The sequence below is a fragment of the Saimiri boliviensis genome, chromosome 13 (assembly GCF_048565385.1).
Source record: "Saimiri boliviensis isolate mSaiBol1 chromosome 13, mSaiBol1.pri, whole genome shotgun sequence".
Lineage (NCBI taxonomy): Eukaryota > Metazoa > Chordata > Mammalia > Primates > Cebidae > Saimiri > Saimiri boliviensis.
The window spans coordinates 54,032,792-54,058,821 of NC_133461.1; the positions used below are offsets into that span (position 1 = coordinate 54,032,792).

The following is a 26,030-nucleotide window of genomic DNA, read 5'->3' on the forward strand; positions in this document are numbered from 1 at the left end:
ATTCAGGAGCATGTCTAAAACAGAAAGACCGATGGCCAAACTACCACACACCTGGATGACTCTTCCCAAGTAGCCTCGGCATTCAGGGGCAAATCAATGGTGTAGCTCCCTAGTCCTTCTTGCCAAACGGGGACTTTCCTAGACCTAGTCCCTCTTTTAACATTTAAAATAGAAAAAGATGTCCACACGCGGCATCAACTTCAGTCCTGTACTTTGGTTTCTCCGACAATGGCTCGTGAGTTTAAAAGGTAACTCTAGAGGCTGTCTCTGGAACATCATAACTCATCCATTCATCGACTCATAAATGTACTGATCACCCACACTGCCATCATCTGCTGTGGCCTTTCTTGACTGGGGTTCTGCAGGAGACTGAAGTGCCACATAAAACTCATCTGAGTGATCCCTTTTTCAGTTCTCCCAAGGCAGGTACAGAGCAGCTGTACAGGAAACCACTAGTGAGATGCACAGGGGAGAAATGAATTCACTATATACAGGGGATGCCTACAGCATCAGGGCTAAGTCTCACCTCAAAAATTCTCAAGAATCCCAGAGGAAAGGCAGGAAAATACACAGATGATTAAAGAGTAACATTGGAAATTCTCTAATACCAGCTTGGTGAGGTATTAGAGACACAGGTTAGGGCAATATGGCAAGAGCCTGTCTCTACAAAAATAATAATAATGAATTAGCTGGGCGTGGTGGTGTGCGCCTGTAAGCACAGCTACTCAGGAGGCTGAGGTGGGAGAATTGCCTGAGCCCAGGAGCTCAAGGCTGCAGTAAGCTGAGATCACACCACTGGGTGACAGAGTGAGATACTGCCTCAAAAAAATAAGAGTTCTCTAATAAAGAGATTACCTGGGAAGAGAAAAAAACAGGCTAAGGAGGCTTTGCCAGCAAGGCCAGAAAGAGTAGCACATCTCCTGGGCTCACGCAGAACAGAAAAGGGCAAGAGCACCGGAGGGAAGGTCGATGTGAGACACGAAGGGAGACAGACACACTGGGATGGAGTCCAGCTGCACCCGCCCTGGGATGGAGTCCGGCTTCCCATCCACCCTGGGATGGAGTCCGGCTTCCCACCCATCCTGGGATGGAGTCTGGCTTTCCAGAATGGGCTTAAGCAGGGGAATGGCATTCTTAGTTGTTGCTTTAATTATAAAAAGTAGTATATGTTCTTGATCTTAAAAAACCCATTCCCAAGGTTGAAAGGAGAGGTCATTTCTCAGATTCGCCAAATGTCCCTGGCTACAACTGGGATCCAAAGTCAACAAGCACCAGGTTCTAAAACGACAAGTGTCCCCACTGACCTACCTTGGCTTGCACTGATGATGATGTCAGGTTGAAAAACAATCCAGGATGAAGAATCCACATATTATAGGAAATTCTAAACCAGGTATAGATGAAAACAAAAGATAAACCCAGTTTCCATTAGCACATGCCCCTGCCCATGTGCTGAGTCCACCCTAGACACCGGGCCCCTGGACAGTCAGGGAGGCTGCCTGAGGAGTGGCTCTCAGAGCATTATTCACAGCTGCCCAGGGAAGGGCTTCAGGGCCCCTCTGTAAGGATAACCACTTTCCCTTTTGTGCATGGTGCCAACGCCTTAGTAAAGGATACAGAGTTTACATGGAACAGGAGACTGGCTGGTCACAGCAGCAGGACCTACGAATTGAGACAACATGAGTGCAACAGTGCGGTCAGAAAATGCTGCAAGTGCCAGTACTTAAGACACAAAAGTCAACACTTTTTAATGTCATTAGGAAATGTTTCTTCTATTGTAATTAAGGAAGAAATGACTATTCCGTCTCACTGAGAGCACTTATGGGGAGGAAGGGGGAAGGAGTTGAGAACAATCCATGAAAATCTCACCAAGAAAAAGCAAGCATGTCAAGGCTTCAATCACTGTGGTTTGGGTTTTAATAACCAAAGATGACTCATGATCATTTATATATGCACATTAAGGAACTGAGAGATTTACTTGGAGGATTCAAAATCAAATACCCAGATCATCAACAGAGAATGTTTCAAATAAATGTGGCTTGTAGCTTACCATACCTTAATTATGGTTTTTTTTTTTCTTTTTTTTTTTTTTTTGAGATGGAGACTCGTTCTATCACCCAGGCTGCAGTACACTGGCACAATCTTGGCTCATTGCAACCTCTGCCTCCCAGGTTCATGATATTCTCCTTCCTCAGCCTCCCAAGTAGCTGAAATTACAGGCATGTGCCACCACACCTGGCTAATTTTTTCTGTGTTTTCAGTAGAGATGGGGTTTCACCATGTTGGCAGGCTGGTCTTGACCTCCTGACCTCAACTGCTCCACCCACTTCAGCCTCCCAAATTGCTGGGATTACAGGCGTGAACCACGGTACCTGGCCTTTTTTGTTGTTTTTTTAAAGAGATAGGATGTTGCTCAGGCTTGAGTGCAGTAATTGATCATAACACACTATCACCTCGAACTCCTTGGCTCAAGTGATCCTCCTGCGTCAGCCTTTGGTGTAGCTACGACTACAGGCATGTGACCATGCCCTGATACCTTTTGTTCGTTTTGTAAAGACAAGGTCTGTGTGTTGCCCAGGCTAGTCTCAAACTCCTCCTGGGCTTAAGTGATCTGCCCACCTCAGCCTCCCAACGTGCTGGGATTACAGGCATGAGCCACCACACCCAGCCACTTACGTCTAAATAATTAGCTTGATTATCCATTGCACAGAATAGGTTCAGGCACAGTGAGTTCATTTGGGAAGCAGACCCCCAAAACCTCACATGACAGGGACCCTTAGCAACCAGTTATACTGTTCATGTGCCATGTAGGCAGCCCTACAAGCCAACCACAACTCCTGGTTCTGTTACAATTTCCCAGGTACAATCAGAAGGCAGGTTTCAATCAGCTGGTCAGAGAAAGGGTCACTGTGAACAGATCACCGAAAAGTAGGAAAGAGCCCAGGCAGACAACCTTTGGTGAATAACACTCGCACTTTGGACCTAAGGGTCAAGGTCTGCACCGAGTGCGTGGCCCTCACCTCTGACTGACCTGCACATTGTCAGGCGAGGGCTTTTGTTTTTAAAGCCCCCAGATGATCCTAATATGTAGTCAGATTTAGACCCACTGGTCTCACATGCCAAAAACAGAAAATGGGTGGCTGACTCTTCCCAAAAGTGCTGGTTGTATCTTTCTAAACAGCCCATTCCATTCCTGAGCGCGCCTACCCAGTGGCAGCACAGAGGCAAGACAACACAGATGCATCAAGCTGCCGGGGCTGACAGCCCAGCAGGAAACGAAAGGAGAGTCACTAACCTCTGAAAACACTTTGCAGCCCACACTCCCTAGGTTCCCAGATCCTCAGTGGAGTTCTGGCTTCCTCCTATTGATCTCTGCTCAGGCTATTACTGTGACCAGGCCTCGCATCTGTTCCATTATGGCCAGGTGGTTAGAACCTGATGCCTCCTAACTGGTCCTGTACCACTGGAATAGAGTTAAAGTTTCTAAGCCAGGGGTGTCCAATCTTTTGGCTTCCCTGGGCCACATCTGGAAGAAAAAGAATGGTCTTGGGCCACATACAGAATACACTAACATTAACCGATGAGTTTAAAAAAAAAAAAAATCCCATGATGTTCTAAGAATGTTTAAGAATTTGTGTTGGGCTGCATTCAAAGCTGTCCTGGGCCACATGTGGCCCACAGGCATGGGCTGGACAGGCTTGTTCTAAATGTTTAATTTTTTTCCCCAATTCACTAGCAGTTACCTTCAGCAAGTGGGCAGCAGACACAAGACAATCCCTTGGCACAATTTATTCTTTCAATGCTAACATTATTTACAAAGGAAAAGGAAGCAGCTCAAAAGAACACAGAAGGCCAAAAGACCTAATCAAACGTCTGTAAGAACCAGCTCCTTCCTCCAACTGTCCCAGAAAGTTACTAAGCTTTTGGCCAATCCAGCAGGACAGGGCAGGCAGGCTGATGACTGTGCTCTTGCTGAACTTTCAGCCGGAGCCCAATTCTGAATCTGAGTGAAAGGTACAAGGAAATCCTAACTGCAGGCTGGGTCAACCCGCCCAGTGCTAACTGACAAAGAACAACACATTGGTACCAGGGTTCCAAATGTGAGCCACCTGACTATGGCCTGCACACTGAAACCTCCAAATAGCCAACTCTGTACTCCAATTTCCTTCAAAAGCGAGCTGAGAGAGACTCCTGGAAAGGACAGGCACAGCAGAAAGACCCTTCGAGGACACAGTGAGAAGGTGGCCACCTGCAAGGACAGAAGCCTCAGAAGAAAGCAAACCCACAGACATCTTGATCTTGAACTTCTAGCCTCCAGAACTATGAGAAAATAAAGTTCTGTTTAAGGGGGGGAAAAAAGAGAGAGAGAGAGAGACAAAGTGTGTGTTGAACATTGTTTCAGTTCTATCTTAAAATTGATTACACTGGGAAAAAGCAAAACAAAGCAAATAAATGACTTCTTTCCCTTTTCCTGAATTCCTGACCTCCCCATTCTGACTTCCTACCCCTACCTCTCCAGGCAGGAGGAGGACTGATTTGGGTGAGCCTAAACACTTCTTGTGACTGTCAGTCCCAAAGAATGCAATATTCATCATCACTATCACACTATCATCTCTTTATCACAATGTGAGACAGAGAAAAGTGATCCCAGGTTCAAGTAACAAGCACACAGCCAAAGTTAATTTCAGAGTTACAGAGCTTAGGCAAATAGAAAATGTTATGGGTGTATTCAATATTAAGACATCTTTTACCATCAACGGGTAATCACAACGATCCATTCTAAAGCTCAGGGAAGATAAACTATTCTATTTCCTCCCAAGGAACATTCATCTATCTTAGAAGATGCTTTTTCACAACACAATTTTAGCTTATAGGATCATTGGATCAGTAGTAGTTACATTTAAAAAAAAAAAAAAAAAGGCCAGGCGCCGCGGCTCATACCTGTAATCCCAGCACTTTGGAAGGCCGAGGAGGGCGGATCACGAGGTCAAGAGATAGAGACCATCCTGGCCAACATGGTGAAACCCTGTCTCTACTAAAAATACAAAAATCAGCCAGTGTGGTGGCATGCGCCTGTAGTCCTAGCTACTCAGGAGGCTGAGGCAAAGAATCGCTTGAACCCAGGAGGTGGAGGTTGCAGTGAGCCGAGATTATGCCACTGCTCACCAGCCTGGTGACAGAGCAAGACTCCATCTCCAAAAAAAAAAAAAAACTAAAATAGACTGGTCATGGTGGCTCGCATCTGTAATCCTAGCACTTTGGGAGACCAAGGCAGGAGGATCACCTGAGGTCAGGAATTCAAGACCAGTCTGGCCACCATGGCAAAACCCCATCTCTACCAAAAATACAAAAATTGGGACTAGGTGTGGTGGCTCACGCCTGTAATCCCAGCCTTTTGGGAGGCCAAGGCCAGATCACTTGAGGCCAGGAGTTCAAGACCAGCCTGGCCAACATGGTGAAACCCTATGTCTACTAAAAATACAAAAAAATTAGCTGGGCATGGTGGCACACGGCTGTAATCCTAGCTACCTGGAGGGCTGAAGCAGGAAACTCACTTGAACCTTATCTCTTCTCACAAGTATTCAAGCAACTGAACCAAGTGAATACCTCACAATCTTGAACCTTTTGGGAGGCAGAGGTTGTAGTGAGCCAAGATCGTACCACTGCACACCAGCCTGGGTGACAGAGTGAGACTCCATCTCAAAAACAACAACAAAACTGGAACAAATAGCCCCTGGCAAAGTCAAACAGATCTGGTCATCTCTGTTTAGACTCCTCATTCCACTTTTAACATGACTGCCAAAGAGCATGGTGAACCCATCCACGTGGTGAAATGGCAGCAGACTCCTCTACAGAACCCGTTTTACCTGCGATGGGGATCTGATAGGGCTGGATTGATCGCGCGGGAAGCACCGGGTGGTGGAAGGTAACGGAGCCGTCAAACTCTCCCCGTAACTTGATGTCAAATATGACTGATGTCTGAGGAGGAGAAAGACAAGACTGAGGCTAAAATGAATCATGGTTTGCCCAGTCCCTCTCATTCCATCCCATCTTGCTGTTTGGATCCGTTTAAAAGCCTGTGTTTGGCCGGGCGTGGTGGCTCATGCCTATAATCCTAGCACTTTGGGAGGCCAAGGTGGGTGGATCACCTGAGGTCAGGAGTTCAAGACCAGCCTGGCCATCATGGTGAAACCCCATCTTTATTAAAAAAAAAAAAAAAAAAAAGCCTGTGTTTGCATTTCCTTCCTTCAGGCTAGTTCTTACTTGAGGAATTTGACATTAACGTCACAACTCTTTTTAATATTTTTCTCTCCTCTCACATATTTCCTGCATTTATGACATGCCTCCTTTGACGAGCTCACGCAGAGTGACCTAAGCAGATCTCTGTCACTTCAACTGGAGACATCTTCACATGTCAGAAAGTGTCACCACCCTCTGGGAGGGTAGAGGAGGGAAATGGCTTCTTTATAGCAGAAGCCCAGCCACAGGACCCATTCTAGTTGTTCTGGTCCACACGGTCTCAAAACCGTCATCCCCCAGCACTGTCATCCATGCTCACAATTGAAGAGAGAATTCATGTACTCATGGGACAGAGCGGATTCCCATCTTCTTCCAAAGGTCAATTCCCCTCAAGCATTACTTTCTGAAATAGTCTTCAATTATCTTTAATCAACTGACAGAATCACTTTTTTCTAAACTAGACTACCAAACCCATTTCCATCTGAAAGACCAAAACTTTTAGCATATAAATGCACTTTCTAGTCTTACTCTATCAACCAGGCTGTAGTGCAGTAGCACGAGCTTGGCTCATTGAAGCCTGACCTCCTGGGCTCAAGCAATCCTGAAGCCTTAGCCCACCAAGTAGCTGGGACTATAGGCATGCACTACCATACCCGGCTAATTTTTGTTTTGTTTTGTTTTTGAGATGCAGTACCACTCTATTACCCAGGCTAGAGTGTAATGATGTGGTCTCAGCTCACTGCAACATCCGCCTCCTGGGTTCAGGCGATTCTCCTGTCTCAGCCTTCCAAGTAGCTGGGACTATAGGTGTGGTTCACACATCTGGCTAATTTTTGTATTTTTAGTAGAGACAGGGTCTCACTATGTTGGCCAGGCTGGTCTTGAACTCCTGACCTCGTGATCCACCCACCTTGGCCTCCAAAAGTGCTGGGATTACAGGCATGAGCCACCTCACCCAGCCTAATTTTTGTATTTTTTATATAGGTGGGGTTTTGCCATGTTGCCCAGGCTGGTCTCGAACTCCTGGGCTCAAGCAATCTGCCCGCCTTGGCCTCCCAAAGTGCTGGGATTACAGGCGTGATCCACCGTGCCCAGCCGCCAATTTTCACAAGGCCTTTAAGCAACCTTAACTTTGGAAGAAATGCAGACAGCTTGTACCTCTGTATCCTGATGATGCACGACTACCAGGTTGTCTACCACATTCAGGGCAAACTTTCCCGTCCTATTTAACTTCAGTATGTGCATCTTTTTACAGGCACCTTCTCTGTAGGATGACAGAAAGAAAAACAGCAGATCAACAAGCTGCAGTTCACATTTTAAAATCACAGAGAGAGAGGAAACAAAGCATCAACTCTACCGTGGTAGATGATAGAGGACCACCTCCGCTCCTGTGCTGTTGGAGGTCCGAGAATGATGCCTCAAGAAGAGAACATACAGCTGCCCGTATCTAATTAGAGAACAATGAGACATAAATCACATCTGGCCATTCAAAATTCCTTTCTTCTAACTGGCATCACAGTTAAGTGAATTATGAGATATTCACTTAATAGAATATTTTGCTGCCAATAAAAATGTTTACAAAGAAAGTGCAGTTACTCAAAGCCTAATATAAAGTTAAATAGAAAAGAGAATACACACTACATATAGCTTGATCATAATCTTTTAAAAGAAAACCCCAAACCTAAGCATAGAGTCTAAAATGACTGGAAAGACACGTTAATAGTTATCCTTGAGTGACATGCCAAGTTTCTTTCCTTCTCCTGTTTTCAAAGCTTTGTATAATGAATGTATATTCCTTAACGACAAGAAAATATAATCAGTATTTTTTTTTTTTTTCATTTTTTAGAGACAGGCTGGAACGCAGTGGTGCAACCATAGCTCACTGCAACCTCCTACTGCTAGGCTTAGTTGATCCTCCCTTACCTCAGCCTCCCCAGTAGCTAGGACTACATGCATGCGCCACCACGTCTGCCTAATTTTTAAATTTTTTTGGAGAAATGGGGTCTCACTATGTTGCCCAGGCTAGTCTTGAACTGGCCTCAAGGCGATCCTCCTGCCTTCGCCTCCCCAGTCGCTGGTATTACAGGTGTGTGCCACCATGCTGTCTTTGCTACTTATTTTTATGAAGTGCCATCTAATAAATGTTGCTGTGAATAGCTCCTGAATGCATATTCTAGTCCAGTGGTAAAGTCCGTGCTGGCCTGCCCAGGGACGAAGAGGAGACCAAGATGGGAGGGAGCAGGACCCCACCTCCACTTCAGCCAAGACTGCTCTCACTTTAACTGCCATCTGAACAAGAATGCTGGCTGGGCACGGTGACTCACGCCTATAAACCCAGCACTCTGGGAGGCCAAGGTGAGAGGATCTCAACTGATCCTAGGCTCAGGTGCCTAGGAGTTCAAGACCAGCCTGGGCAACATGGCAAAACCCCATCTCTTCAGAAAATACAAAAATTATGGAGATATGGTGGCATGCGTCTGTAGTCCCAGCTACTCGGGAGGCTGAGGTGGGAGAACTGCTTGAACCTGGGAGGCAGAGGTTGCAGTGCTCCGAGATCGCAACACTGCACTACAGCCTGGGCGACAGAGCAAGACTTTCCCCAAAAAATTTACAAAATAAACAGGGATGCCACATAAGAGTAACTTTAAACAAAAAAGAAGAAGAAATAAATAAAAGAGCATGATACTAACTACTAAAAAGTTTGAAAGTTTGGAAACCACTGTTTTAGGACACAGAAGAATCAGAAGTAAATTAGAAGCAAAATTCTGACTGTTGTCGAATCAGAGATATAGGCATATGGGAATTCTTTTTATCAGTATCTGTTGGGTGCTTAAAATTTTCATTATAAAGTTTAAAAGCTGAGATATCCACTTTTGCAAATAAAAATATACCTCCGTATATAAGTAATTCAGTTCCATGCTTGTTACATAAATATCTTAATCTATTTTCTTATTTAGAACAATTATGATTTAACTTAGCTTTAAAAAAAAACTTGGCCAGGCACAGTGGCTCATGCCTATAATTTGGGAGGCCAAGGCAGGTGGATCACCTGAGGTCAGAAGTTCGAGACCAGCCTGCCCAACGTGGCGAAACCTTGTCTCTACCGAAAATACAAAGATTAGCCAGACAAAGTGGCACACGCCTATAGTCTCAGCTACTTAGAAGGCTGAAGCAGGAGAATCACTTGAGCCTGGGAGGCAGAGGCTGCAGTGAGCCGAGACTACACCACTGCACTCCAGCCTGCGTGACAGAGTGAAACTCTGTCTCAAAAGAAAAAAATAAATTCTAAAAGATACTAAGAGGCCGGGCGCGGTGCCTCAAGCCTGTAATCCCAGCACTTTGGGAGGCCAAGGCGGGTGGATCACGAGGTCGAGAGATCGAGACCATCCTGGTCAACATGGTGAAACCCCGTCTCTACTAAAAATACAAAAAATTAGCTGGGCATGGTGGTGCATGCCTGTAATCCCAGCTACTCAGGAGGCTGAGGCAGGAGAATTGCCTGAACCCAGGAGGCGGAGGTTGCGGTGAGCCGGGATCGCGCCATTGCACTCCAGCCTGGGTAACAAGAGCGAAACTCCGTCTCAAAAAAAAAAAAAAAAAAAAAGATACTAAGAAATAAATTGGTTGGTGTTCTTGTTTTATCAGGCTAGAAAAGTAAAGGATTTCCTCAGCATCACAAAGCTGATCAAATCCAAAAAATGCCAAAAAGACTGCAGGCTACGTTCACAGAATCTAGATACTGAATACCCAGATAAGGGGAGTCCTCCTTATGTGTTCTACGGGTCAGGGAATCACCGTGAGGCTTGTAACATACTTCCTCTATTATTCATATTACTGAAAGCAGTCACAGGACGGAATTCTCTCTGACACAGACGTACATGGTGGCCATTGCAATGTCTCTTTCAGAAAGGCTGGGTTTCGTTGACTTAGGTGCAGCTGGTAATTCAATCTCAAATTTGGGCAGCTTCGACATAGTGCCAGCCTGTTTAGGGGAAAAAACTTATTAAACCCCTTGTTTCACCATTCCCTATGTAAAACCAATAAAGATAAACACAGACTTCATCCTTTGCACCATCCCCTGAGGCCTCTCACAGCCTCTGCCTGCATAGCATAGAATGGCTCCAGGAGCTGAAGGGTGCACAGACTGCCCTCTAGTGGTCAGAGTGGTGACATTACGGTTGGAGGAAACTGTCCCTAAACTGCTTGACACATTGGAATGCTATAGGAACAGCGGCAAGAGGGGAAAGGTGGTGTTTTCAGGACAGGCTTCCTCTTACCCGAAAGTGAAAAGGCTGCAGGACATTCTCCAGGACCGTTGTAGACAGCAAGATTACAGCACTCTCGGGGCAGTACATGTACCAATTCACATTGAGATTGTGGCTCTTCAAGAGTTTCAGGTTCCGTTTCTCTGGTAATACCTGAAGGAATGTTTAAGAAACAGGATCTTCATTTAAAAAAACAGCAAACTACTCACAGCACTTTGGGAGGCCGACGTGGGTGGATCACCTGAGGTAAGGAGTTCTAGATCAGCTTGGACAAAATGGTGAAACCTCATCTCTACTAAAAATACAAAAGTTAGGCGGGTGTGGTGGTACACACCTGTAATCCCAGCTACTCAGGAGGCTGAGGCACAAGAATTGTTTGAACCCAGGAGGCGGAGGTTGCAATGCGCTGAGATCACAGCATCATACTCCTCCTGGGTAGGAGAGTGAGACTCTGTCTCAAAAATAAATAAATAAATAAACAGCAAACTGTCATGACATTCTGACAGTGCGCTCTGGGAATAAAAAGCAGAAGAAACCCACTAAAGGAAATGAACATTCTTATGGGTACTTCTTATACCTACTACTTAACCAGCCCTATGCTTGGTGCTTTACAGAGCCTAACTCATTTACTCTTTGCCACAACTGAGAGGTGGGCATCACTGGCCCTATCAGCCAGATGAAAAACAAGCCTGTAAGTGTGTGTTAGCGAATCTGCACCCTAACAAAGTAATTATCACCTGTGCAGGCTGTTTCCTTCCAAAATCCATGTCTGTGCCTTCACATGCTTGGGCACCATATACCTGAGAGCAAGGCACAACAAAATTCTCCTTCATCCATGAAATGGCCAAAAGAAATCGACACCTCCAGGACCCCGTGTATTAAGTCAGCCAACTTCGAGCCCACAGCAGATCTGCCTTCTGCTTGGCCTCCATCTAATCTCCAGTCTACACGGGGCCTGGGAGGAGATCCCTTTTTCTAGCAGTTTGTGTTCCTAAGACTGCATACAAATGCAGAGCTTTATAATCAAGGCACATTTCAAATATACTCTAAATATTTTGATATTACGGAACACTGTATAGAGCCCCCCAGACACTGATGCTCATGGTACACTGCAATGAAGAACTGCTGTGCAGGTCAGAGGCAGAAGCTGTGAGCTTCCTAATAACTATAATAATTAGGATGTGCTAGAGTCTTCTTTTTAACTTTTTTCTTGAAGATCTGAAGACCATCTAGGTAACTTTAAGGTATGCTTTCCCACTGCAGAGAACAGAAAGACTTAAATGATTACCATAAGAAACTCCTCCATAAAGCAAGCCACCCTTTCCATGCAATCACATGCACAAAATTCTATTTCTGTGTGTACTGAATTTGTCTAAAGTTTAAAATTCTCCTGTTAGTCATTACAAAGATTTTTTTTTTTTTTTTTGAGACAGAGTTTTGCTCTTGTCACCCAGGCTGGAGTGCAATGACACAATCTCACTGCAACGTCTACCTCAAAGGTTCAAGAGATTCTCCTGCCTCAGCCTCCCGAGCAGCTGGGATTACAGGTGTCCACCACACACATGGCTAATTTTTGTGTTTTTACTAGAGATGGGGTTTCACTATGTTGGCCAGGCTGGTCTCAAACTCCTGACCTCAGATGATCTGCTCACCTCAGCCTCCCAAGGTGCTGGGATTACAGGTATGAGCCACCATGCCAGCCCAGTCATTGCTAAGATTCTGATGATGAACTACAGCAAAGCACCATGGCATTAACACACAGTTGTATTTTCTCTATCCATACATTCTAAATTATATTGCTTTCATTAGGTCAACAAAATTAAAACCTGAAAGAACTCTTAACACCCTCTAAATCAGTTCAACTTAGAGATCTCAGCAGCACACTCAATAGGTCAGGAAGCTGGAACAGATGAAACAGGCAGGTGCATCAAAGGACACAATCCACAGAGTGGAAAGGCAACCTCCAGATCCAGAGAAAATACATGTAAATCGTATCACTAAGGTGTTAATATCAGAATACATAAAAAACTGTAATTCAACAAATAATTTGATTTTAAAAATAGCACAGTGCCAGGCACGGTGGCTCACACCTGTAATCCCAGCACTTTGGAAGGCTGAGGCAGGCAGACCACCTGAGGTTGAGAGTTCAAGACCAGCCTCACCAACATGGAGAAACTCTGACTCTACAAAAAACACAAAATTAGACAGGCGTGGTGGCACATGCCTGTGATCCCAGTTATTTGAGAGGCTGAGGCAGAATCACTTGAACCCGGGAAACAGAGGTTGCGTTGAGCTGGGGTCTTAAAAAAAAAAAAACCACACACACACAGGCACAATGACCTGAATCAGTCATTTCTCCAAAGATGATACGCAAAGTGGCCAACACACACACGAAAGTGCTCAACATCACTAATCAACAAAGAACACAAATCAAAACAATTAGGATGGCTACTATCAAAAAAAAAATAGCAAGTGTTGCTGAGGATATGGAGAAAGTGGGACCCTTGTACATTTGGAGGGATTGCAAAATGGTTTAACTGGTATGGAAAACAGTATAGCAGTTCCCTCAGAAATTAAGAAAGAGACCTACCATCTGTTCCAGCAATCCCACTCAGGGTATAAATCTAAAAAAACTGAAAACAGGATCTTGAAGAGATATCTGCATACCCATATTGAACCAGCACTATTTCCTCTAGGAATGCAGTGAGAAATTAAATAAAATAAATGAAATAAATAAATAAAAGTGAACCATCACTATTCACAATGGCCAAGAGGTGGAAGCAACCTAAATGTTCCTCAACAGACGAATGGAGGAGACAAATGTGGTATATACACACAATGTAGTATTATCAGCCATATAAAGGAAACCCTATCACATGCTTTGGTATGGGGGTACCTTGAGGACATTATGGTAGATGAAATAAGCCAATTACAAAGGGACAAATACTGTATAACTTCACTTATATGAAGTATAAAAAGTAGTTATAATCAGTTGGGCATGGTGGCTCACACCTGTAATCCCAGCATTTTGGGAGGCTGAGGTGGGCAAATCACCTGAAGTCTGGAGTCCAAGACCAGCCTGGCCAACATGGTGAAACTCCATCTCTACCAAAAATACAAAAATTACCCAGGTGTGGTGGTGCACACCTGTAATCCCAGCTACTCGGGAGGCTGAGACAGGAGAATAGCTAGAATCCAGGAGGCAGAGGTTGCTGTGAGCCAAGATCACACCAATGCACTCCAGCCTGGGTGACAGAGTGAAACTCCACCACCTCAAAAAAAAACAACAACTAGTCACATTCATTAAAACAGAAAGTAAAATACAGATTGAGGGATAAGGGGAGTTGTTTACTGGATACAGTTTCGGTTTCCCAAGATGAAAAAGGTTCTGGAGCTATTTTATAACATGTGCATGAATATACCTAACACTACTGAACTGTACACTTAAAAAGTAAAGATGATGTTATATGCTTTTTTTTTTTTTTTTTTACCACAGTAAAAAACGCTTTATTGGCCACATACAGTAGCTCATGCCCATAAATCCCAGTACTTTGGGAAGCCACGGAGGGAGAACGGCTTGAGCCTAGGCGTTCAAGACCAGTCTAGGCAACATGGCAAGACCTCATCTTTATAAACAAAAAATGAAAAAAAAAAATTGGTTGAGCATGCTGGCACACACCTGTGGTTCCAGCTACTCAGGAGGCTGAGGTGGGAGGACTACTTGAGGCTAGAAGGTCGAGGCTGCAGTGAGCTGTGATTGTACCACTGTACTCCAGCCTGGGTGAGAGAGAAAGATCCTGTCTCAAAATAATTATTACAAAATAAAAAAATTTTAAGAGGCAATTCACAAAAGGAAATACAAATGGACAATATACAAATGAAAAGATGCTTACTTCCCTAGTAATGTAAAAGGCAAATTAAAATGTCTTTTGGCTGGGCGTGGTGGCTCACACCTGTAATCCCAGCACTTTGGGAGGCCAAGATGGGTGGATCATTGGAGGCCAGGTGTTCAAGACCAGTCCAGCCAACATAGTGAAACTCTACCTTTACTAAAAATACAGAAATTAGCCAGGCGTGGTGGTGTGCGCCTGCAGTCCCAGCTACTTGGGAGGCTGAGGCAAGGGAATCACTTGATCCCAGGAAGTGGAGGTTGCCATGAGCCAAGATTGTACTACTACACTCCAGCCCAGGAGACAGAGTGAAATTCTCAAATACAGTCTTTCTACCTCTCAGATTGGCAAATGTCTATAGACTGATAATATCCAGCTCTCCCAAAGGTACAAAAAGCAGAATTCCTATATTGCTAGTGAAAATGCATATGTCTAGAAGAAATGTGGTGATATCAGTTTAGCTTTTCAGATGTTCACACCTACACTGCAATTTCTCCTCTAAGAAGTGCCTCACCCAAGAACAGAAAGTGTGTACAAGCATGTTACCGAAGGATAATTTGTAATCACAAAAAAGGGAAAACCAGCCAATGTCCAATAAAAAGAAAATGGTTAAACTGCAGTCCATCCATACAGTGGAATACCAGCCAGGCAGAATAAAATATAGAAAGATGTCCAAGATACACTTTGGACCAAAAAAAAAAAAACAACAGCTGTCGAAGTTTATACACAACATTTCCCTTTTTGTTAAAAAAGAAGTTTGTATGCATTTATTTTAAAAAATTGCCAGAAGCAGTTGCTCACACCTGTAATCCCAGCACTTTGGGAAGCCAAGGTGGGTGGATCACCTGAGGTCGGGAGTTCAAGACTAGCCTGACCAACATGGAGAAACCCCGTCTCTACTAAAAATACAAAATTAGCCAGGCATGGTGGCGCATGCCTGTAATCCTAGCTACACGGGAGGTTGGGGCAGCGGAATCACTTAAACCTGGGAGGCAGAGGTTACGGTGAGCCAAGATCGTGCCATTGCACTCCAGCCTGGACAACAAGAGCAAAAACTGTCTCAAAAGAAAAAAAAAATGGAGGAATATGTACCAAACAGTTCACAATCATTATTTCTAGGGATTATAGGGAGCTTTTGCTTTCCATATTACATACCTTGCAAGGTTTGAATGTTTTCTGTTGTTTTTTGTTTTAAGCTTTTATTTTAGGTTCGGGGGCAGATGTGAAGGTTTGTTACATAGGTAAACTCCTGTCATGGGGGTTTGTGGTACAGATTATTTCATCATCACCCAGGTATTAAGTCCAGTACCCAATAGTTATCTTTTCTATTCCTCTTCCTCCTCCCACCTTCCCTGCTCAAGTAGACCCCAGTGTCTGTTGTTTCCTTCCTTATAGTTCATAAGTTCTCATAATTTAGTTCCCACTTAGAAGTGAGACCATGCGGTATTTGGTTTTCTGTTCCTGTGTTAGTTTGTTACGGATGATGGCCTCCATCTCCATCCATGTTCCCACAAAAAACATAATCTTGTTCATTTTTACGGCTGTATAGTATTCCATGGCATATGTGTACATTTTCTTTACCCAATCTGTCATTGATGGGCATTTAGGTTGATTCCACATCTTTGATACTGTGAACAGTGCTGCAATGAACATTCATATGCACGTGTCTTTATGGCAAAATAACATATATTCCTCTGCATATATACCCAGTAATGGAACTGCTAGGTCAAATGGCACTGCTTTTAGCTCTTTGAGGACTCGCCATACTGTTTTCCACCACAGTTGAACTAATTTACGCTCCCAGCAACAGTGCCTAAGGGTTCCCTTATCTCCACAAACTCGCCAGCATCTATTATTCTTAGACTTTTTGATAACAGCCATGCTGACTAGTATGAGATGGTATCTCATTGTGGTTTTGATTTCCATTTCTCTAATGATCACTGATGCTGAGCTTTTTTATATGCTTCTTGGTCACATATATGTCTTCTTTTGAAATGTGTCTGTTCATGTCCTTTGCCCACCTTTTTTTTTTTTAAGACAGAGTCTTGTTCTGTTGCCCAGGCTGGAGTGCAGTGGCACCACCTCAACTCACTGCAACCTCTGCCTCTTGGGTTAAAGCAATTCTCCCACCTCAGTCACTCTAGTAGCTGGGATTACAGGTGCCTGCCACCACACCTGGCTAATTTTTGCATTTTTAATAGAGACAGGGTTTTGCCATGTTGTCCAGGCTGGTCTCAAACTCCTGACCTCTGATGATCCACCCGCTGTGGCCTCCCAATGTGTTGTGATTTCAGGCATGAGCCACCACATGTGGCCTTTGCCCATTTTTTAATGGAGTTTGTTTTTTTTTGAGATGGGGTTTCACTCTGTCATCCAGGCTGGAGTACAGTGGTGTGATCTTGGCTCATGCAACCTCCCACTTCCCAGGCTCAAGCAATCCTCCCACTTCAGCCTCCTGAGTAGCTGGGACTACAGGCACACACAACCACTCCTGGCTAATATTTGGTATTTTTTGTAGATAAGAGACTTCGTTATGGTTTCCCTGGCTGGTCTCAAACTCCAGGACTGAAGCCATCTGCCCACTTCAACCTTCCAAAGTGCTGGGATTACAGGCACGAGGCACCAAACCCATTTTTTTTTTTAATGTATTACTTGTAATTAGGAAAAATAAGTAAATAAAATCCCCTGAAGCTGGGTGCCGCAACTCATGCCTATAATCCCGGCGCTTTGGGAGGCCAAGGCAGGAGTTGAGGTCAGGAGTTTGAAACCAGCCTGGGCAACACAGTGAGACTTCGTCTCTATAAAAAAATTTAAAAACTGGCCAGGCATAGTGGTACATGCCTGTAGTCCCACCTACTCAGGAGGCTGAGTGAGGCAGGATGATTGCTTGAGCCCAGGAATTTGAGATTACAGTGAGCCACGATGATGCCACTGCACTGCAGCCTGGGCAGCAGAGCAAGATTTCATCTCTAAAAAATATTTAATTCAGTACTGAATTCAAAAGGCTGCCAGACTGCTATCACTGAACTTTTACCAACAAGCATAAATGATAAACATAATACCTGGTAAAACTCGATTCCTTGATCTGTTATGAAGACAATTTCAGTAGAGCTAGTCCAGCAGAATCCTAGAATGTTGGCATTCTTAGCCTAGGAAAGAAATTTTTTTAATATTTTTAATTAGTAAGAAAAAACATATATAACTCTCTTCAAAAGCTTAACATGCTCTGGACTTTGTCACCCTTTCATGAAAATTCCTTGGACTCTTTACTAATTAACAAAACAAATTTTCTTTTAAATACAATGTTTCTGATTTTTGCCCATAACTCTTCATTCAAGAACCTAAATCTGAATTCCTTCTACTAAACAGAACAGGGGATGTCTGTGTTTTATAGAAAGGTAACTGGCCAGAGCTCACAGATAGCAGCTTCTACCTCCAGGAATCACCATACTGCTGACATTCTTAGTCACCCACATTTTAAAAACTGTTATTATAAATGTACAAAGGCCTACAGTCTTTAGTGAGTGTTGACCAAAATGGGTTGAGGACCCTGAAACACACACCCAACTTGCTTGAGGGCAGACAGGGCTGGGCTGAGGGCCTCTTTGCACGGGGCCACAGCAGGGCAGAGAGTTCAGTGGTGGGGATGCACCTTTCCTCACTGAAGAGCCCACCTTGAACTCCGTTTACCAAAACAGTCACAAAGACGCAGAAAGCAGCCGGGGTGCCACACTGCCACTTTTAGCTCAGCTCCCTCTAGCCTAGTTTATTACAACCAGCAAATCTAATTATTGTGGATTAGAATCAACACCTGGGGGAAGAAAGAAGCGTAAGGACAAGACAAAGACAACAAATCGAGGAAAGGAAACATCAGGAAACAGGAACAGAAACTCCTCACCAAAAACCTCCATTCCAGGTGGCTGTGAGGGACCCCAGGGCTGAGACCCAGATGTGCTGCGGCCCAGTGAGGAGAAAAAGGGCAAGACAGATGACAGCCCCCAAGGGCTTGCACTGCTGGGTGTTCACCATGCGTCAGCCATTGAACCCTCCCTGCTCCAAAGGAACAAGCTTTCAAACTTAGAAAACTGTCCTATGTCACGAAGCAAACACCCGGCCTGACTCCAGTTTTGGAATCAGCATGAGGCACAGTCTGACTTCAAGTCTGTGCTCCCAAGGCCCCGATACCCCGCTCTCCATGACATAACCCAGCTCAACACCACTGACGCCAGAAGCTGAGAAAGGGCCTGGGGCCATACCTTGCACTCCTGTGTGTATTCCAGCTGGGAATTATCAGGGATAAAGTTACAAAAATCCTGAAAGAACAAACACACACACACACACACACACAAATTTGGATTAGGCAGCGTACTGCCAACCTACATTGACATACTACAAGACAAGAAAAAAAAAGTATTAACTTAAAAAGTGACCAGAAAATAACTGAAAAAAATCCAAACAGAGGAAAGATAAAAAGACCAATTCAGATAACCTGCCTCCTTAAACAGTATCAGGTTTACTATTCGATTCTTTTTAAGTTAATGGAAATATTCAGTTAGAGTTTAGTAACTTCTTTTGAAAATTCAAAAGGATGTCAGAGAAATGTGTTGCTGCACTTACTTAAAGGCTTCCCCAAGACTTTAACATTTAGAACTGATGGAAGAAACTAGTCAAGGATTCTGCCTGTTTCTAACTGCCTTTACTCTACAGAAGACAATGATGAACATTTACAAGCCCTAAAGTGCCTGTAGGCTGCTCCAACTTGGGAGTATCAGTTCTTATCAGATCTAGCACTCAGAAATCAGAGATGAGAAGGCTAATTCACAAAGTAGCCAAAAATATACCTCACATACTCTATGCTGCTAGCTCTCAAGCAATACAAAAGACACATGAAGTTCCAAGTTACTTTTTAAAAAATTTTAAGGGAGACTGAGGTGGGAAGATCACTTGAGCCTGAGAGATTGAGGCTGCAGTGAGCCAAGATCACATACATCACTGCACTCCCACCTGGGCAACAAAGAAAGATTGGCTCAAAAAAAAAGTTTTAATTAATTTCAAAATCACACTAAAGTCATTTTTTAAACCACTCAAATGTCTTTTTCGTTTCTGAAGGCTCTAATACAATGCAACATAGCTATACCTTTCTAAACACTAAGATAATAAAGTTTCCTTTAACACTGCAATTTTGCAATTCCCTCTCTCCCAAATGTATTTCTAATGCCCTTTAACACTATATTTTAAAGGTCTTACCACAGTCTTTGAGGTCCTCTGAACAGCCAATATCTTATTTTCTAAGGAAAACTTAATGCACTTCACTTCTCCTTTGTCATCCATTCTTAAGAAGAAAGAATGTGTTAGTAGTTAAATAAACGAATTCTAGCTACTATAATTTACAGAAAAGACAAAAGACATGACCTATATTCAGGAGGCAGCAAATTCTAGTCTAAAATTAAAATTACGTTTTGAAGCCATCAATAGGACCTCTTTTCGAACTACCAAATCCAGCTGGAAACAACTTGCTGGGAAAACTTACAGTATTATGGGTAACAAGTGATTGAAGAATTGAGATCACATGTACATGTCACCTGTGACACCTGAGAATTGTTCTAACGTAAGCAACTACAGACCTGCACAGGAGCCTCCTCCATGTCTGCTGTTTCTCTCTCACAGCAAAGCTTCTGGAAGGAAGTATCTATTCGTGCATTTCACAGCTCATTCATAATGCAGCCCTGTGATGCACCAGAACGGCTCCACTACAGTCTCTCATGACTGCCACAGACAGATGTTAAAAAGTGAACTCGGCTGGGCACAGTGGCTTACACCTGTAATCCTGCTTCGTGAGAGGACGAAGCAGGAGGACCACAGGAGTTCCCAGCTTTGGCAATACAGTGACACCCCGTCTCTATTCAAATATATACTTTTTTAAATTAAAAATTCATTTTAAAAAAGCAAACTCAAGGGATGGATTACAGAGGGACTCAAGGAAACTTTTCAGGGTCTGAACATGCTCACTGCCTTGATTGTGGTGATGATTTCATGGGTATATACGTGTCAAAACTCTCAGCTCACTACAACCTCTGCCTCTCCGGTTCAAGTGATTACTTGAAATATCAGGAAATGGGAAAAGAAACTCCTCACCAAAAACCTCCATTCCAGGTGGCTATGAGGGATCCCAGGGCTGAGACCCAGATGTACTGTCGGCCCAGTGAGGAGAAAAAGGGCAAGACAGAGACAGCCCCCAAGTAGGTGGGATTACAGATGCGCGCCACCCCTCCGGGCTAATTTTTGTATTTTTAGCAGAGATGGGGTTTCACCACATTGGCCAGGCTGGTCTCAAACTTCTGACCTCAGGTGATCCACCCGCCTCAGCCTCCCAAAGTGCTGGGATTATAGGCGTGAGCCACTGTGTCCAGGCTAAAAACTCTTTTTAAGTTAAATTCAGTACCTTCCCCCCATAAACTTCTCAGAGTCCCCAATTTAGATTATCATGGGCTCACTCTCCTTTTCCACACCCAACCAACCCCCAAGTCTTACCAGAGAACAATCTTCTGAAGTATCCCTTGATCACCTATGTAATGCCACTCTATACCGCCAGAGCTCTGGTCTTCACCATGCCTGGCTCATCTGGCTGCTACTCTTCATGGTATCCCTAACTCTGACAGGCTCCCAATTAAGCCAGCCTCCATGCTGTGAACAGAATGATCTTTCCAAACACTGACACAATCATCCCATACCCCACCTGACAAGTTTCAATAACAAGATAAAGCTCTAATTCCACAGTGGAATATGTAAGGTTCAAGCTGGTCCCTGCCAGAGGCCACACCACCACTATTTCCCCTTCCCCGTAGAGATACCCCATGTAACCTTGAGTTACACAGACCCAGAGTTCCCCAAAACACCATGCTCACTCCCCATCCATACTTTAAAACCTTGCTCAGGCTAGGTGCAGCGGCTCACACCTGTAATCCTAGCACTGTGGGGGGCCAAGGTGGGCAGATCACTTGAGGTCGGGAGTTCGAAACCAGCCTGGTCAACATGGTGAAATCCCGTCTCTACTAAAAATATAAAAAATTAGCAGGACATAGTGGCAGGTGCCTGTAATCCCAGCTACTTGGGAGGCTGAGGCGGGAGAATCACTTGAACCCGAGAGGCAGAAGTTGCAGTGAGCCAAGATCCAGCAACTGCACTCCAGCATGGGCATCAGAGCAAGAATCCGTCATGACATAAATAAAATAAAACATAAAATAAATAAAACCTTGCTCAACGGCTGGTTCCCTTCTGATGCCTTCCCACTCCTGGGCAGAGGTCTTCCCTAGGCCATCCCGAGATAAACAGCACATCTCTTCTGCATTCTCACGTTCTGAACACTTATCACAGTGAACAGCATTTGTCTCCCACACTAAATTTATGAGCTCTCCACAAGGGGCCAGACGAATTTAAAGTCCTCACATGCCAGATGCCTAGCACAGGGGCTGCAATGTTTGCCCAAGGCATGATAATAAAAGAAAAAGCTCGATGCACGTTCTACTTCAAAGACGGTTTCCCGGCCAGGTGCAGTGGCTCATGCCTGAAATCCCAGCAATTTGGGAGGCCAAGCTGGGCTGACCACTTGAGGTCAGGAGTTCAACACCAGCCTGGCCAACATAGTGAAACCTCATCTCTACAAAAAAATACCAAAATGCTGGGTGTGGTGGCTCACACCTGTAATCCCAGCACTTTGGGAGGCCGAGGCGGGTAGATCATGAGATCAGGAGATCAAGACCATCCTGGCTAGCATGGTTAAACCTCGTTTCTAAAAAAGAAAAAAAAATACAAAAATTAGCCAGGCATGGTGGTGGGCGCCTGTAATCCCAGCTACACGGGAGGCAGAAGTACGAGAATCACTTGAACCCAGGAGGCAGAGGCTGCAGTGAGCCGAGATTGCACCACTATCACTCCAGCCTTGGGAGCACAAGGAGTCTCTCTTAACAAAAAAAAAGGGTGGGGGGGGTAGGACAATTTCCCATTAACGCAGGCCAACAGTAAAATTTTTTAAGTCACCACTGAATTGAAGGCCTACATTGTACTTTCACCTTCTGTAAACATCAGCATTAAAGTGACCAGACAGTTTATCATCCAAATTGAGACACTTCTGAAAGTGAAAGGGGACACTACTTATCATTACACTTGTTCAACAGTGCGAACTGGGACCATGCAGTCACCTTAAGTATAGTGGAGGCCATGATTTTCTTATATTATTACTTGAGAAACAATGATTCTCCTCCACCTGCCACTGTGGAAAGACCTGGGCTAAAGAAATGAAGGCCTTCCTCTGTGAACAAACCAGAAATGGGCACATCATCACGCTGACTTGTTAATTTCCAGTGCCAGGAAGTGGGTGCCCCACTTTTGAAGTATTTGGCTCCCAAATCAACTGCTCCAGATATTCCACTCTATCAAGATGTGCTAGGATGTGCCAAGACTCTCCCTACAGACAGGGATTCCATGTGAGCACACACACACTTCAGACCTCTTAGGGCAGTCCAATGACAAAATTATAAAAAACCTTTTTGAATTAGAAAAACACTATTCTGTTTACATGATAAAATGATCTGAAAGTGTCTATACCGTTACCTAAAGGAGATGGGATTCCTATCATCTGGGCCTTTAACTACCACACCAGTAGCTCCACCAGATCGAACAGCAAAAACCTGAGAGGGAAAAGCAGCAAGGTTAATAGTCTGAACTCTTAAACGATCTAAACTCATAAGCCAATCTGCAAGCGATTATTTCTGCTATACCTCACCCTCGGTTCAAAGGAAGTAACATGGCACACATGAAGGTATAGACATTTGGCTGTTCAGGTGATTTTTAAAAACAAGAGGCCGCGCGCGGTGGCTCACGCCTATAATCCCAGAACTTTGGGAGGCCGAGGCGAGTGGATCACGAGGTCCAGAGATCGAGACCATCCTGGTCAACATGGTGAAACACTGTCTCTACTAAAAATACAAAAATTAGCTGGGCATGGTGGCGTGCGCCTGTAGTCCCAGCTCGGGAGGCTGAGGCAGCAGAATTGCTTGAACCCGGGAGACGGAGGTTGCGGTGAGCCGACATCGCGCCATTGCACTCCAGCCTGGGTAAGAAGACCGAAACTCCGACTCCAAAAAAAAAAAAAAAAAAACAAGGGCAGAGAACGAAAAGGCTGCCACTCTGACTGTGGCCCACCGTGCCACACCAGGTCGGGTCCCCCAGGTTGCAAGTTATTTTTTTTTTTTGAGACGGAGTTTCACTCTTGTTACCCAGGCTGGAGTGCAATGGCGCGATCTCGGCTCACTGCAACCTCCGCCTCCTGGGTTCAGGCAATTCTCCTGCCTCAGCCTCCTGAGTAGCTGGGATTACAGGCACGCGCCACCATGCCCAGCTAATTTTTTGTATTTTTAGTAGAGACGGGGTTTCACCATGCTGACCAGGCTGGTCTCGATCTCTTAACCTCGTGATCAAACCGCCTCTGCCTCCCAAAGTGCTGGGATTACAGGCTTGAGCCACCGCGCCCGGCCCGAGGTTGCAAGTTCTAAGGCTGATGCACTTGAAGTACAGCCTTCTCCCCCTTTACAAAATTCCGAGGAAAATGAAAATCTCAACCGAAACCCTTGACCGTGAGAGTAATGACAAAGATAACAAAAGAAGCCTAAATGAGACGGGGGCGCCAACAGGTGAGACATCGGTCACGGGGTCACTGCGTTTGCGCTGAGGGCTCGGGAGTCCAGCCCCGGGGTCACCTGCGAGGACACCTGGCCTCAGCGGAGCCCACCCAACAGGGAAGGAGCGCGCGCCGCCTCCTGAGCTGAGACGGGACGGGACAGGAGGAGACGCTCGGGCCCGGTCGCGCGGGACTGGCCTCGGCGCGTCCACGACCCCGGCAGGGCCGCGCGGAGGAGGAAGGCGCCGGCTCGCCGGACCTGCTTGTTGGCCTCATCGAAGAAGACGCAGTTGACAGGGTTCGCCTTCTCGAATTGTACCGGCCGCTCGCACAGCTCCAGGTAGTAGTCCTCCTCGCCCATGGCGGGCGCTGCTGTGGCGGCGGAGGACCCCGGGGCGGTCGCCAGCGTGGAACGGAACGCGCGGCGGAGCCCAGCCTGAACTGCGGCGGCGACGGCGGCGGCGACTGCCGGTCTGGGCCTGGCGCGGACGCGGTTTCCTGGTGCCACGCCCCCACCCCGCCCACCACGTGACCCGCGGCCCTCTGCACTTAAACGGGCAGTCTGGCTGCGGTGGGGCCCACCGACAGTAACCGCGCCCTGCCTGGCTCGTGTGGCTCCTCCCCTTTTCCCGAGGGCGGGAGGAGCGCGGCGGCGTGACCCGGAAGCCCGCGTGGTGCAGCGCGGACCGAGGGCCGCTGGGCAGCCAACCCTACGCTGCTGCGGGTTCCTCTGCGCGGTTCGGTCGCCCCCGCCCCAACGTGTCCCGTAGCGTGGGACCGTCCCCGGCCTAGAAAAAGCTCCACCATGCTTTAGGGAGAATTTCCCGAGCGCCTCCCGCGGCAGGTTCCCCGCTCTGGGAGTTTCGTGTGGGAGAAGGAGCCGAAGGCTCGCTGAGCAGGTGCGGGGGCGCCGGAGACCGTCTCTAGCCCCCTCAGCGCTTTGGCCGGCTCTTCCGCTGGAGCCAGAAACTGAATTGTCACGAGGCAGATAAGCAAAACAAAAGCCCACACACCCTTTATTGGTTTTTCATGGGACTCTTTAAAAGAGAGTGAAGTCTGAAGAAGTGGCCAAAGCAAGATGCTTTTATACTTTTTAGACAAAGAATGACGCGTTGGAGAAGAAGACAGCACAAAAGGCCCCTGGCTAGGAGCGATGCATTTCTAAGGGAGTCACTGGGAGAAATACGGGGGGTTGTAGTGGAAGATAAGGGTTACTTGGGAAGTTCGTGTATTCAGGTGCATTGCAGCCCCCAACTCCCAGTCTCTGGTGATAAGGGCTGTTTTCTGGCCCAGGTACAGAGAGGGTACTGCTCTCAGAGGAATCTTAATGGCTTCTTCCCTGTGGGAAAAAGACAGGACATCTAGCCCTTTCTGAAACTACATTTCTCCAGTGTTTTCAACTCAATATACCAATTTTTGGACGTATTTTGGGATAGCACGTCCTTCACTCCTTCATACTAACAGGAAAACCTAATTTCGACTGTGGGTCAGCAAGCCTTTTGACTTGGTAAGACACATAAAAGTTACCATGTTAACCCCTCTTGTTTGTTTGTTTGGGAGACAGAGCCTCTCTCTGCCCAGGCTAGAGTGCAATGGTGCAATCACGGGGTTTCTCCATGCTGGTCAGGCTGGTCTTGAACTCCTGACCTCAGGTGATCTGCCCACCTCGGCCTCCCAAAGTGCTGGGATTACAGGCATGAGCCACCGTGCCTGGCCCAAACTCTATTTTTATTTATTTTTATTTTTTGCAAATACCAGAGTGACTTACCAGCACTTCTTTGAATTCCATCTTTCGGCCAACCACAGTGGCTCACGCCTGTAATCCTAGCACTTTGGGAAGCCGAGGTGGGTGGATCACCTGAGGTCAAGAGTTTGAAACCAGCCTGGCCAACATGGTGAAACCCCATCTCTACTAAAAATACAAAAAAAAAAAAAAAAAAAAAAAAAAAAAAAAGCCACGTG

The 26,030-nt window shown here is 45.5% G+C and overlaps 1 protein-coding gene across 2 annotated transcripts in view; it reads right to left on the bottom strand.

Moving 5' to 3' along the window:
* The window catches only part of RMC1 (regulator of MON1-CCZ1), a 29,769-nt gene extending 5,217 nt beyond the window's left edge, over positions 1-24,552 (bottom strand). Inside the window, exons 1-12 of one of the 2 annotated variants that reach the window (XM_039463632.2) lie at positions 24,328-24,552; positions 23,003-23,079; positions 19,640-19,724; positions 18,649-18,705; positions 17,455-17,541; positions 10,515-10,655; positions 10,116-10,219; positions 7,595-7,684; positions 7,396-7,501; positions 5,865-5,976; positions 1,615-1,659; positions 1,309-1,362 (exon numbers count right to left, since the gene is read on the bottom strand). In XM_039463632.2, the coding sequence (XP_039319566.2) occupies positions 1,309-1,362; positions 1,615-1,659; positions 5,865-5,976; positions 7,396-7,501; positions 7,595-7,684; positions 10,116-10,219; positions 10,515-10,655; positions 17,455-17,541; positions 18,649-18,705; positions 19,640-19,724; positions 23,003-23,079; positions 24,328-24,429 (1,060 nt within the window). In that variant the 5' untranslated portion in view covers positions 24,430-24,552. Of the gene's footprint in view, positions 1-1,308; positions 1,363-1,614; positions 1,660-5,864; positions 5,977-7,395; positions 7,502-7,594; positions 7,685-10,115; positions 10,220-10,514; positions 10,656-17,454; positions 17,542-18,648; positions 18,706-19,639; positions 19,725-23,002; positions 23,080-24,327 lie in introns of those variants that run through there. The other variant, XM_074383679.1, reaches the window with a different exon arrangement.
* Between the last annotated feature and the right edge of the window lie 1,478 nt (positions 24,553-26,030).